Raw genomic sequence first — 14130 nt, 5'->3', positions numbered from 1 at the left:
TTGTCTGGGTGAGGCAGATGCCTCTCCACCCAGACAGATTTCAAGTCACTCCTCTGAGGGTTTTTAGACCCTAGCAGGAAGCAATACCATTTTGTGACCACCAAAGTGATTTGCACCCTGCAAACACAAAGGTCCTTTGGTCACGAGGCCGAAAGACAATGGCGTGGATGTTGGTAGCCAGCATTGTCATGGCACGTGCTCCCTCATGCTCGGATGCTCTCTCCTCCCCTTTCTGGCTGGCTACGCGCTCATGTACATCTATATGTAACTTGATCTCTGTCCAAGGAAAATAGATTTTTCCCAGTACTAAATCTGCAGCTCCCTCCTGCTAACGCTGTGTCAAAGTAGGAGCACATGGAACAAGTTGTGGCAGGGTTAGCTGGGGCGTGAACTTGCAGCACGCCAGCTATTCGGCAGATGAAATATCGGCATGCACAATTTTCCCCTGCGGTCAACACGACACGCTTCACCTCCCTCTGAAATTCCTCTTAGCGCGTACCTGGGGTATGGGCCGTCGGCCGAGCAGCAGAGCTGTGAGCTCGTGCTCCAGCTGGCTCCTGTGCGTGCCCAGAGCGAGTGCTGGGCTCCAGGGAGGCGGCTGTGCCTGCGGGGCACTGCGGGAGCGCAGCCGCTTTATGGAGGCGGCAGCCGACGAACGGAGGAGTGATGCGATTTATTTGGGCTGAAGGGATCACTTTTTTGATCTTGAATGGGTGTTCGGATTTCAAGCCTGGAAAGCGGCACCTCCTTGGCCTTGTAAAAACCAAAAGCCGCACCGCAAAAAACCACACAAAAACCCACAAAAAAAATCCTGAGCCAAAGCAAAGCAAACCTCACGGTCCAAAAACCCACCAGATTTTAGCGTTCAACCTTAGTCATTTTTTCAAATGGACTTAAGAGTACCAGCGGGCATCTGCGGTGAAATCCGAAATGGATGCAAATGCAAATTAACTGGAAGAAGTTCCTCCTAACCAGGGTACTTCCCATACCCCTTCTTTCCTTACAGAGCCAAACATTTCACTAGGCTCCTATGAAGTAAACCCAAGTCACCTCCCAAAAGTTAGGGTAACGATTCACGTCACATTGCATAAGGCTACGGAACAAAGTATGTGTCCACGTCCATGTACAATTTTTACACCAGAGCCCTCCCATCCGCTATATGTCCCTGTGAACAAGATTCTGTACTTCCAAAGTTCATAAAAATATACAATTTACCCAGAACTGCATCTATCCTGCTCACTCCCTGCCTGGGGCTTAGACTTCTTTATCGATATATAAAATACACTAGCCCTGTGAAGTTGCTTTGCTGAGAGCACAGTGGTGATTTCTGCAGTGAAGGGACAGCCTCAGAGGGTCGGGTGTGCCTGTGCATCACGGTACCACCCGCATCCGGTAAATTCCGTTTTGCACAAAGCCTGCACGCCGCAGAGCCCCCGGGCCCCTGCAGACCCGGCGCAGAGGGCTCAGTCCCACCCGCGTCGCGTTAGCGAGGCACAGGTAACCGCGAGCGTCGCTTCCGAGCGCAGCGTTACAACAAAACGCTTTGCCGGCAACAGGCTGAGCTCCATACGAGTGTCGGTGGGTCACGGGTACAAAGGAGCCTTTCGGAGCAGCCAGAAGTGGCCTATCCCCCCGCTGATGCCCGAAAGCATCCAACCTTGGGACTTCTGCCGGATGTAAAGTGGTTACAAGGGTCCCCCTCTTGGCATTTCTCGTCCAGATAGAGATGCGAGGTGGGCTAAATTCTACTCGTCGTACTGGAGCAGGATCTAGTCTGGGGGAGTAAAGTAGCTATATTTAAGCAATAGGAATTCTCACCAGAGAGGTACCACCTTTCTGGGATACTACACTGTAGTTTTCAGTTACCTGTGCCAGAAATATTTCCTTAATAAGGAAGGGGCTCAATATGCTTCATCTCCCCTTTTAGGAAGGGGTTCAATACCCTTCATCTCTGCTTTTAGGCTTTCTTGCCTCTGTGTCAGATTCTGGTCTCTCTACGTAGGTGTAATTCTAGACAAATTGAACTATACATGCTGGGTTGATTTATGCAAACTTTTTACTCCTGACCAGCACCTGACCCACTAACAAGATAAAAATATATTGCAACTCTGCAAGCTTGCTGCTACTTAGAAAATCTGGTTATAGTTTGGTCCCAGCTTTCAGGAAAAAAACCTGTCACTGGGAACAAAAACACCAGTAATGGAAAATAGAGTTAGCATTTCTGTAGAGTATCAAACCATACAGAACTTCAACTTTTTATACATTTTCTGTATGTGAAATTGAATGGATCAGTCACGTATCAAAACATAGTTGGCCTCTCTCATTTCATCTGTAGGAAGACTGCAATTATAACTTAATTTACACAGCAAAAATACTTTTGGTTTAAACAAAGACGACAGTGTGACAAGACAGCGTGCTGTATTTTACCGGCGCGAAGCTTTGCATATATAGAGCACGGACAGGCGTGACCCGTGAACATCCGCTCGTGTCGTCACTCTCGGCTTGGCAAGTAGCTGGGTTCGTGGTGAGATTCACATTTGGCTATCACAAAAAAAAGCTCGAAGTGGTAACCAGACACATTTCTACCACTTGGCTCCCTAGTGCCAAGTCTACTGGCAACGTGAGGTGACTAGTGATGGGAAAATAGTAAGTATGCCTATATGTATGTTGCTTCGAAAGCTGAAGGTACAACTACAGCTACTTTTAGGAAGTGCTAATGAAGGAGGACTGAATCCCTGCTGTAAACTAAATCAATTTAGATTTTTAGTAATTACAGCTCTGTACAACTGTGGAAAATCTGCACGCGAAGCTGTTTCGCAGTTGCGCACAGTGGAGGCTCCCCCTTCCGTCCCACTGACATAGCAGCATCTTCGAGCAGCTCCGCAGAGGAAAGGTGTCCTGACTAGCTGGGAAGCGTGTTTCAGGGTGTGCGCTTTAACTTCAGGTGGTGGCAAATTTTTTCCGTGACGTTGTCGATGTGAACTACAGATCAGTCAGGGCACGCGCGATGGGCACAGTCAGCAGCTCGGTAACTGCAGGTGCCCTCCGAAGGGGTGTGTGCAGCAGCGGGAGGGTGCGGTGTGTCGTTGCTGCACCCCTCAACGCGAGGGTGAAAACTGCAAAGCCTGGGCGCTTGCGCAGCGCTGCGAAAGGATGCTGCTGCCCGGGGGTAACCTCTCTCCTGCGGGCAGAGCCCCAGAACCCCTCCTGCTAGCGGCCCGTGGCGCGTCACGCCCGCGCGTGAGGGTTTGCGCGACCCTCGGCATTTTGGTTTACAGGTACGGCAGCAGGAAGCTAAGCTCATATACAAAGTATGTGCTGCGGTATCTTCGCTTGGGCTCTGAGATTGCTGAAAGATTGCGTCTTTTAATAAGGGGGAAAAAATATGTAAAAATAAGGATTTTTATTATCATGGCAGGAACAATGGTGGGGATGCCGAGATACTACTGCCTTGCAAGATAAAGTGGCACATGTTCTACACAATATTGTGTACAATGTCTGATGGCTTTGGAAGTCTCTTCTCGAGCAGATTTCCCAATAAATTAACACAACAAAAATACTTTCACATAAAACAAAGTCCAAAGGATTTTTTTCTTAAAGTAAAAGCAAGACCTTCAGGGACTATATTACTTATCTCTCTCTACATATATAATCTCCTGAATTTTTTTTAAATAAATTTATTCTTGTCTTAGAAAAATAAAATGAGTAGCCAATTTAGTCAACGGAAAATATCTCACAGACTTAAAAGCATGCCCAGCAAGCATAGCCTTGTAAGACTAAATTAATGTTAAACCAAAGCAATTTGTTACTAAACCAACCTAGTCTGCAATTCACAGTTGATTACTACAAAGTGTATTTTCAAATTTTTTTTGGCCCATATAAAAATAACATATTGCAACTCAAAGTGCATTTTTAAAATAAACAATCAACTATCTTTATCAAATAAAATATTTACACCATTTGGTTTTTACAGTCAGAAATGCGCTTCATGCGATGACCATGGGAACATCATCTGAAAATCCAGTTATCATTGGGGCTTCGTCATCCTCATCTCCTGAAAAACAAACCCAGAGCTCTGTTACGCTGCCCTCAGCGTTTCACAGGGCACGAGTAAAGCGGCTACCAAGCTGGCCACAAAGCTGCCCTCAAAACCAGCATATTATGGCCTCACTCGGGCTCTTACCTGGTTGTTAGATCTGTTATATTCAGGTTTTAACTCATTTGCATTTGAAGGAGTGGTTTAAGTGAAGCTACTAAAAACATTTATCCCGGGCCAGCTTTGCACTCTCAGAAAAGGAACAAATCCACAGAGATTTTTATTCCCAAAGTGCTCAAAGCACGACGGAGAAGTTAGGTCTTGCACTGACTTCATGTTCTTAAGGGTGTGCGTGAAACCAAGGGCTACGTACCTAAATCGTCTCCCGAGGAGAAAATGGCCGAGCCCAGGCGGGAGCTGTAGTGGCTGTTTGCGAAGGCAGTGAAGCTGTTCTGCAGCCGTCTGTGCCTCATGTACAGCACCACGAAGCCAATCCCGAGGGTCACCAGCAGCAGGAACAGCACCGGTACCACGATGGCAGCGACATCTGTGGATCTACTGGTTTTTGATGCAGAGGAGTCTTCACCTAAGAGGAGGGAGGGAAAGAAGTGCCTCTGATAGCAATTAGGTAGCACATTTCTCGAGCGAGTTTGTAAGGCTTTTGTTAGTCTTTGCCAAGGAGGATGGGGAAAATGCCGGGGACTTACCAGTTCCTAGTTCATCATAGAGAAGCGTGGCTGGCTCGCCACACATCTGCCCGCTGTACAGGCACCTGGCCTGAACGGTGAACGAGTAGTTGTGACCTATCTTCAAGTTGGAAACTTTGAAGAAGTTTTCTGTGGTGTTCCCGAGATAAGCCGTGATGTTCATCAAGCTGTCAAACATGTGAATCTCATAACCCTGAGAGTTGTGAAAACAAAAGACACAAACCCCAAATCACTCGGCTGCAGAGGTCAGGTTTGCTCCTTCTGACAGGGCTTTGAAACTTGCTTTATCTCCTCAATCTAGCTTTGATGAAATGTGTTGGGCTATCAGCCAGGAGAGAGCAATGTGGACCCTCCTCCAGGCAGCCCTGCCAGGGTGCATTGACCTTGGCCAGTTCAGGGAGGAGAGGAGGTTTCGGTCTGTCTGGTTCACTCTGCTCTTAGCATCCACCTGAGACCACCCAAAACACAGAGTCCGGCAACGGTGATGGCTTTTTGGCATAGTTTGCTCCCTGCCCAGGCCCCAACAGAGAACGTGTCACGGACTTTCCAACAAAGTCTAAATAACGACAATTCTCAGATGCTACCGATGTGATTCCTGGCACGTCCTATTTCCAGTCCTTACACATGTGTGACAGTTGACCTTTTTCAAGAGGATAATTATGTTTCTAAACGGTAGCCGATCGGATCTATCAGCTTTAGCGCCTCAGTCGTGGTACGAACGGAAGGGAGCTCTGTGTAGAGGGCTCATCAAGGACACTTAGGGGAGCAGAGCGTACCGCTGTGTTTCAAAGACTCTGTGAAAGGAGTCTTGTTGCTAGACTCTGCTCTAGGTTTTTCTGAAACACTGCCTGTAGGATGGGAGAGACAGTGCAACTTACCCGGCTTTCATTGAAATTACTTTCCTTTAATGCCAAACTCTTCCAAAAAAGCAGAATATGGTCACTTTCTGTTATAATTTTTAAGGCGTCCGGTGCAGACAGCGGAACTGCGAATGAGAAAAAATGGCAGGCAGGTTAGGTTTTAACACTGGAGACACCTTCCTTTTGGCTGAGAAACAGCAACGGGGTCGGTTTGAAACTTAGACTTTTTTAGGGATCAGCACAACACTCTGCGTAGAAAAGGGCTGTATTGGAAGAGAGGATACTGTGCCATGTAATCTGGTAGGAGATTTTCAGTGGGTTTTTACGGGTGGCCTGTTAACGGTATTTCATCGTGTCCACACAGCCAAACGGCTACCTTTCCCATCTCTGTCTAGGCAGGAGAAAAACTCCCCAGTTATCGTTTGAGAGGCTTTCCCTCTGCTGCTGCTGCTGTTCGGGGCTTTAATTGCCTTCCCGGGGAGCTGCAGGGAGGCCTCTTGGAATTGGGCTTTGGCTGCTGGAGAGGACTAAACACTGCAGAAACACTGCTACAGCCTCCCAGCAGCGCGGCGGTGGGATGGACGGCGTGCGGGACGGCCGCTGGATTCCCTCTAGTGGATGATGCTGCAAGGGCTTGCCCTGGCACCCACCCAAGTAGTACTCTTTTCTTTACCTGTGTTGATCTTCATGCTGGATTCTTTGCTCATGTTTCCCAGTTGAACAATCACGTGGTATTTGCCTCCCGGTTCAAGTTTCTTAATGGTGTACTCCACTGTGCTGTTCCGGGTTTTCACCTTGTAGATTTTATCCGTTTTTCTTACCAAGTCTTTGACTGCGACAGCATATAACTGGAGGGGGAGGAAAGGCATGCACAGTGAAAGACCTTACTTTCCCACGGACTTGCTAGCAATCTCATAGAACAGTAGGACATTAGACGCCGGGGGGACAAAATTTTAATTGAACCATGCCTGCGCTCTATAGAAAGCCTGAGAAGTTAAGATTTCAAGCCTCTTGCTGGACTGGCTGGATCCCTGCCCGAGATTAGTATTTACAGATACAGAACACGCAGTTACTGGAACAGATGAGGGCAGGAAGAAAATCTCAGGTTGTGTTTCTTAATGAATCACAAGGACGCAATGCAAGCTCCCACCCTGTCAAAGTTTCCAGTTTTGCCGGCAAGATTTACACCTTTGCTGTTAAAAGTCTCTGCACCAGAATAGGAACGGAAAGCTCGCTGAGAAAATGACTCGCCTTCAATGGTGCGAGACCCGACCGCACGCCAGCATGCCATGAAATAGAACCGGGCTTCGCTGGGGCTGCGCCTGTCCCGCTGTCCTGTGGGCTGCGCTCAGGTCCCGGCCAGCACAGGCTCCGGGGCAAAGCTGAAGCCCGGACACGTGTTTTAGCACATGCCCAAGTTTGCTCTCAGACGCAGCGAGCAACAGACATCCCAGACTTGACACTTTTTAAATGCAGTGTGACTGTTATAGGCCTGAGCTAACGGCTGGTAATGTGAAGAGAGGAAATGCAGTCCCTGAGATGTCAGCATCTTGACAGTGACTAGATGGAGAGCAGACCTGATCTCGGACTCAGTTCTCCATCGGCAGCAAGGGCGGGGATCTGTCTTTGAGCAGGGCTTTGTGTGCAAAGGGACGGGAGAAGGTGCTGTGAGATATTACCATGTCCTGGTCAGGAGAATCGTAGGGCGATTCCCACTTAATGACTGCGAATGTCTTTCCGGTGTGCACTGAGTGGAGGTGCCGAGGGGGAAGCCGGTTGTCAGGGATCATCTTCACCACGACGTAGTCGGACGGTGGCCCTTGGTAGGGAGCCATCACACGGACCTTGAAGGGATAACACAACGGTTAATGCTGTGCCTTCACGGTTCGGTAGAAAGCTACAGCCCGCAGTGCAGGTAGGAGCGGGAACAGAAAAGGAGCCTACCAGAAACAGGTATTGCTCGTCCCGCTGCACGAGCACAGTGATGTTGTGGGAGGTCGTGGTGGCGTTGTGAGGGCTCCTGTACAGCTCTAGGAAGGATGTGGCATAGAAGATGCCATAGACCTGCAGAGGAAGAGCACGACAGGGACGGTGCAGGGTTTGGCATGGCCCAGACACAGCTTTTGCTGGCAGTCACTTTTTAGGGACGTGAAGCAAAGACCCTTTTTCCCCTGGGCATTCTCTCTGGCCCAAGTTCAGGTCAGTCCGCCCATTTGTCTCCGCACTCCCCACTCTCAAATCCTGCTCTCAGCTTTGATAACACAGCAGTCATTGAAAGACCACTGGAGTATTGTCCTAGCTGTACTTCAGCCACGTCTCCACTGGATTAGTGGCTGAGCAAATAGACAACAAGAAGGCTTTCTTTGCTTCTGTTTACAGGGTAGCAGGTGCTTTCCCTTGTTTTTTTGGGCATAAAATTTTCAGGGCCTTGGAATTCAGTCCCAACAAATAATCCTGATTTTACATTTTGCTTGTGTTTTGAGGCTCTGAGCTAGACCCTGTCCTGGCTGGTGAGAAAAGAGAGTCGGTGCCTTACGACATTCCTCGGTCCGGTCCAGCTGCACTCCACCGCAGTCTGGTTGATGGCCTTGGCTTTGAGACTTGGTGATGCAGGTCTTGTTCCACTGGTCATGACATGTACAAAAGACAGAGGGCTGTCGCCCAGCTCCGTCTTAGCCCAAGCAGAAATTTCATAGGGGGTGTGGGCTGTCAAATTTGCCACTGAGCAAGAGAAGAAACGTGCACTATTAGGTGAGGCAAAGTACTGCAATGGCAGGGTGAGAGCACTAGGAAACGGTCAGCATCATCAAACAGTCTCAGACAGGAGCCTGTCTCTTTTGTTTGTGTGTTGTTAATTTTGAGTAATTTCCTTTATACAGAAGCACCTGGACCTAGGTATCTAACCTAGCCTGTGCTTTTCTGTATCGGGATGCTTTCCGATATCTAGACTGTGCACACCAGAGATTTTTCCAAACCAGAAACTCGATTAATAGGGACGTGTACTGTGTACAAGCCCAAGAAATGGTTGACCTTTTGCAGAGCACATAAGGAACCACAAACAAAATCCCGTGTGATGAGAAAAGGCTAGTGCAGCTCTGGGGGATAAATCTCAAATCTCCAAGTCCTAAAAACAGAGGCCAAGGATTCGCTAGTTTGTCCTCTCCAGATTTACTCTTTCCTAAACAGAAACTACTAGTTGGAAAAAAAAGAGGAGGGGGAAAAAAAAAAAAAAAGAAAAAAATCCTATAGCCTTCCATAAAACCTTCCGTTTGCTGTTGACTGAAGCCGAATTTTACAATTTGCACAGACTTTACCTTTCTGGATGGACTTTTCTCCTTCTATGGTCAGAGTTCTTTTCTCCTGCCTGTGTGTATCAAATGTCCAGTAGATGTTCACAACGTAACCGCTGACCTGTCAAGCAGCAAGGGCACACGACAGGAACTATCAGTTCAGCTGTTTTTGCGTGCAGCGGAAGAGTCACCGCTGAAAGTCGGTGTGTTGTATTTGTATTTGCCAGCCTAACGAAGAGAGCTGGGGCGGTTTATGAGTAGTAAGAAACGATCTGGCGTGAAATAACTGCTTTCAAAAAGTAATTGCAACAGTTAAATGGGTGACAGTATTTACCCCATCCAGTATTTACCATTTACCCAACACAGGCCTTTTAAAATTTATTTTAGTTTCAGAAGTAAAGGTAAAAATGTTACCTTGATATTAGTAGTCATTTTTAGGCTGAAACTTATGGAGTCCTCGCCATAGCTCTCAATGTGTATGACAGGTGGAGGAATGACTAGAAGGAAAGAGAGAAACAGCTGTTACCGCAGCACAAAGAAATACAAATACTTATCGAGAGGGGAGAGGTAAAATACAGGCTTTCACTGTGACAGCCAGCTCTCAGACCGGCAATCTCCCATCCTTCCAGCCCCAATCTTGCCTGTCTCTAAAACACGTGTCCCTCGGAGAAGACACTGATGTGCTGTACCTCCATTATTTTTTCAGTCAACTACCTGAAAGCTGCCTCATCTGTGCCTTGCTCAGCACAGGCTGGAAGCAGAGAGGTCTGGGCAGAGGTGTTTTACTTCTGAACTCAGTGGGGCAAGCTCATATCCCAGTTAACAGCTTCTGGCCTTCCGAGGAACTGGTGCGGGAGGTCGGGAGCTATCGGTGGCGACAGCTGCCAAACACTCGTGCAAAACCTGAAGCGAAAGCTATTACCTTTCTTTTTACCTCTGGTTTTCTAACCATCGGGTACTCATGTACTTCATATTATCTGAATCCTGCAATTTTAGTAGCATGGTGTTTTCTTTCCTGCCTTTGTCAACATAGTGAGGATGCGCCTTTAGCTAACAAATTAGCAGACAATTTTGACATCAGAATACAGGTTTGGAAGGAAAACTTGACATGAATACAAATGATTTCAAAAGGCTTTTCTAAACACAGTTCGGAGGGAAACGATTTACTGTGTTTGAATTTATCTACTGTCAGATTGTAACGCCGTGATAGCTCCTGGGAGCCTTAGTGATCCTTTAGCGGTCTGACCTACGTGAGATACAGAAACCATCACAATCATAACCTAAGAGGGAGAAGAAGGAGCAAGTATCCTTTCAGCCAGTGACAGCAAAGGAGTTAGCGGTGATGTGCCTCGCCTATCTGAAGGTAGGATCTAGCCTGCACAAGTCAGCGGGAACCCATCTGCTGCCTAGGAGAAAGGGGCACCTTCTGGACAGGCTTCTCGTCCAGGGCAGGACATCCATCCTACGTGGCACAGAGTTCAGAGGAAGAGTCAGCGACCCATTCAGACTTGCCACTGAACTTTGAGGCAGCTCCAGTTAAGCAAAATGATACAGCAAAGTTGTTAAATAGTGTAAAACACTCGATGGGGAAGAACAAAGGATGAGGAGGTGGTTACGCATGCCGATGCTAACACTTCAGGCTTACATTCTGCCTTTTTGTTTTGTTGTCCGAGCTGACAGAAACAACAACATTTACCTTTGCCTTTTATGGTGGTTATGGATTTGGAATCGCTCCAATTTCCCACTCCTCGACTAGTTACCGCAGCAACCTTTTCAAATAAGAGGGTTAGTTAATATGAACAAATGTACGCTGCCAACATTGTACAATGCAAACCGAGAAGGAGGTTAGAGCAAGGTTACGGATGTGGCAGAGCTCACGGGAAAAGACTTTGGAGCAAACAATAGCTTAATTACTTGGCAATAAAATGCTTATTACAGAGATAAAGCAAACTAAGTCAATTAAAGGAATCTTAGAGGAAGGAGGTGCATCCTCTTTGCAGAGAACTGCTCTCTTATGAGATCTTTATGAGGACTCCATCAAGATAAGGAGCTTTGGACTCTATCGGATGTAGTGTAGGTAAGAACCACGCCGGTGAAGTCCACGCGAGCACTGAATCTAGTTCCAAAGATTTATTTGGGAACAGACTGGTACGGGAAGGAATACCAAGGAAGAAATTACTTGCTCCAACAGACTGTGAAAATAACACTGATTCATGGGGGGTGTGGGGTATTTATCCCACCTCCCGGTGAAGTCCCCCAAGAACCCACGGTCATTCAGCACAGCGAGGATGGACAATGGCAGAGTATATGTTTCCCAGGGCTCACTGCGCAGACTTTCATTTCCTATTCTTATTACTTCTGTCTATAATTACCCAGCTTCTCCCATGTGCATACATTCCCCACAGGCGGATCTGCTTCTCTCCCCAGTGATACGGTAAGGACCAAATTTATCTCTGGCCCAGATCCAGTCCAATTGCAGTGACATTGGAATGGGCAATTAGTAGTGCGGATTTCAGAACGCAGCCTGGCCTTCTGGGAGACAGAGCAAATCAAGGGCCTTAATTCAGGCCTTGAAACTACGAATGTAAGCAGTGCAAATGCCGAGCCCCCATTGTGGGTTGATGTTAAAGGGCAGGATTTTAACAGCATACTTTTTTAGCAAATACTTGACTGTGCAGGACTTAAACCATTCAGCGAAAAGTAATGAGGGCATGCATAGATCAGCTTTGAAAATACTCACTCTAACTGTGTATAATGTGTTGACCTGCAAGTTCTCGATCTCGGTGTAGTTCTTGGTGGTTCTAAGGGATGACCACTCCTTGGATCCACTCCTGCTGTATTCCACCTAGGAACAGGAAAACAAGGGATGAGGGCTCCACAGTCAACAACACCGTGGGGTGACAGATCCCTCTGTGTCAAAATGCCAGCAGAAAGAAGTACAAAAGCTTAGAAAGGGAGCCAGAAATGAAATTATGAACTTGAGGGCTGTGTCGCTACCTACGGCCCTGCAGCATTTCTTCTCCCAACGTGCCTGATGCTCTCAGCAGATTTCCTCTATGAAACGCCCTATTCCTGGCCCACCCCTCTCCGCAGAGACAGCTGTATTCAGACAGGCCAGCCCATGCTGCTGTGAGCCCCCAGAAGCCTCCCCGTCCCACCGCCGATCTGGACTTGGCCTCGCTGGGCAGCAGGACTCACGATGAATTCCCGTATGAGGCCGTGGGCGTTCACGGGGGGACTCCAGCAGCCCATCACCACGCCCTCAGCTTCTTTTTTGAGGGACAGCTGGAGGTTAAAGGGAGCATCTGGTACTAGGGAGAGAAACAGAGGTGTTAGTGGCAGTTGCAGCTGTGTGTCCAGATCACACGGGGAAAAGCAGGGTCTCCCTGAAAGGCTGGGACAAAGCGGGGATTCCTGCAGTAGTGTCCCAAGTCCCTTTCACCTCCCTCTGGAGCAATGAAGCAGTTTCTGTAACTGTGGTGAAGCCAAGATTTTACTAAGCTCTTTGCTTTATTTTGCATTCCTTCCCTGACCAGACCTCCACGCTGCAGCTAGAAAGATCTTGCTCCTCGCATGCGGTACTGAACAGTCCCGCAGGCTCAGCGCTGCACAGTGAGAATGACCAACAATACTAAATCACTAAGTCACGGGCAGGTTGGTGACTCAGGACTGACTCTAGGCAGGAAACCCGCAGCCCTTTTTCCCAGTCCAGCATAATTCCCAGGCCTGTGGAAAGACTCCTTTTGTTCCTAACAGGGACGCCTCTGCGGTATCCGCTTTCTAAACTGAAGCGGCATGCTTCGGTCACCGATACAACCGTGCAGGTCTGCTTACATCCTTCGGGTGCCCGGAGGGTGATGAAGTCGTTGGTGTTGTAGACTCGGCTGAGACACTGCACTTGGACTTTCACTTGATAGGTACAGTCAGGCTTGAGGACTTTCAAAACACTGTTGGTTTTGTTGCTATGGGTTTCCAAAATCTTCCAAACGCTTTCCCCCACGGTCCTGCATGAGAGAGTCACACCCCTCCAGTCAGGACAGTGTTTAGTAACAAAGGGTGAAACTATCTATCTGTATATTAAGAGCTGTCTGCTTGGTTTTCTTTTCTGTAAAGCCACACCGCCAGCTTGAAAAGATGCTCTTTGAAAGCCTGAACTAAACACAGCTTAGTGACTTAGTGACATCGTCCTATGAAGTTTTCTATAACTGCTGTGCTCTAATTTCTTGACTTTGTTCTCGTCATTAGCAGTCCCAAAGACGAGGCCCGAGTGAAAAAAAAAAACCCCAAATATAGCTACATTACTGTCTGAGTAAACAATCACGGAGGAAACAGATACAGCTTTTCATAAGAGGCCCCTAGTTACAGGTCTTTTGGGTCTCCTTTGCAACCAAGTATTAGAAGATTTTCTAGGCAGAAGCAGATTGCGCAGCTCTCGGTCTCTCAGGCCCGATTCCGTACGGTACGCTGCTGTAAACGCGGGCGCGCTGGTACCTGCGCTCGCGCTCCTCCTAGCCTTTACCTGATAGGAATAGCAACGGGCCGTGCAGCGTAATGGGCGTGTACCTGTAATAGATGTTGTAGACACAGGAGGTCGAGGACATTCTTTTTGGCCGAGCCCACGTCAGAGTGACATCGCCAGAGAAATCGGCCGTCCACTGGAGGTTCTGGACTTTGTACACGATTGTGTCATCTAAGCAGGCGATGGGAAAAGTTAGTCTATCGGTGGGAAACAAGCCCTTTGCCCAGAAGAGAAACAGGAGTTCTGTTCGTAGCACAAACAACATGTGGAGGTCAAAACAGTAGTATGACCAAAGGGAGTATCTGCACCATTCAAATTAGATGTGCAGCTTAGGTGGGCATTATCAGTGGAGAAAAGCGGGCTCATCAGAAGGCAATTCAGAGCAGGAACATACCCCTGGTGCTCTTAGTTCTCCCCAAAATGTCTTGGTTGCCTGTATGCTGCATCATGCAAGCATGCCCTTTCCCCTAAGGAAAGATAAAGCGTGGCTGTGTATGAAATACTCTTCAGTATGGTTTTGGAAGTGTACAAGTGTGAACTGATCAGTGCAAGCTAAGTCACTCTTCTACTTGTGCGATGAAGCTGTGCGGTCACTGTAAGCCGCCCAGGGCCTGCCTTTGCGTGGTCTTCCTTAGCACATCTCGCGTTCAGCAGAAGGACCCAAGCGAAGGCTGGTAATTAAGGCAACAGTCCGGGGACTGCCTTGACGTGAGCTCTG

General features: G+C 48.0%; 1 protein-coding gene across 1 annotated transcript in view; it reads right to left on the bottom strand.

Annotated features, from left to right (window-relative positions):
• Positions 1 to 3586: 3586 nt before the first annotated feature.
• Positions 3587 to 14130, bottom strand: part of LOC104622456 (sortilin-related receptor-like) — a gene marked incomplete at its 5' end in the record, with an annotated part of 14691 nt that continues 4147 nt past the window's right edge. Inside the window, 15 exons of the mRNA XM_010289248.1 lie at positions 3587 to 4054; positions 4410 to 4622; positions 4744 to 4936; positions 5622 to 5728; positions 6277 to 6451; positions 7283 to 7447; positions 7548 to 7667; positions 8140 to 8324; positions 8918 to 9014; positions 9308 to 9390; positions 10590 to 10662; positions 11634 to 11738; positions 12092 to 12204; positions 12728 to 12897; positions 13457 to 13583. Of these exons, the coding sequence (XP_010287550.1) occupies positions 3987 to 4054; positions 4410 to 4622; positions 4744 to 4936; positions 5622 to 5728; positions 6277 to 6451; positions 7283 to 7447; positions 7548 to 7667; positions 8140 to 8324; positions 8918 to 9014; positions 9308 to 9390; positions 10590 to 10662; positions 11634 to 11738; positions 12092 to 12204; positions 12728 to 12897; positions 13457 to 13583 (1994 nt within the window). The remainder of the gene's footprint in view (positions 4055 to 4409; positions 4623 to 4743; positions 4937 to 5621; positions 5729 to 6276; positions 6452 to 7282; positions 7448 to 7547; positions 7668 to 8139; positions 8325 to 8917; positions 9015 to 9307; positions 9391 to 10589; positions 10663 to 11633; positions 11739 to 12091; positions 12205 to 12727; positions 12898 to 13456; positions 13584 to 14130) is intronic.

The sequence above is a fragment of the Phaethon lepturus genome, unplaced genomic scaffold (assembly GCF_000687285.1).
Source record: "Phaethon lepturus isolate BGI_N335 unplaced genomic scaffold, ASM68728v1 scaffold39336, whole genome shotgun sequence".
Lineage (NCBI taxonomy): Eukaryota > Metazoa > Chordata > Aves > Phaethontiformes > Phaethontidae > Phaethon > Phaethon lepturus.
The sequence above is the reverse complement of the archived record's forward strand: the minus strand, read 5'-3'. Positions and strand labels throughout refer to the sequence as shown.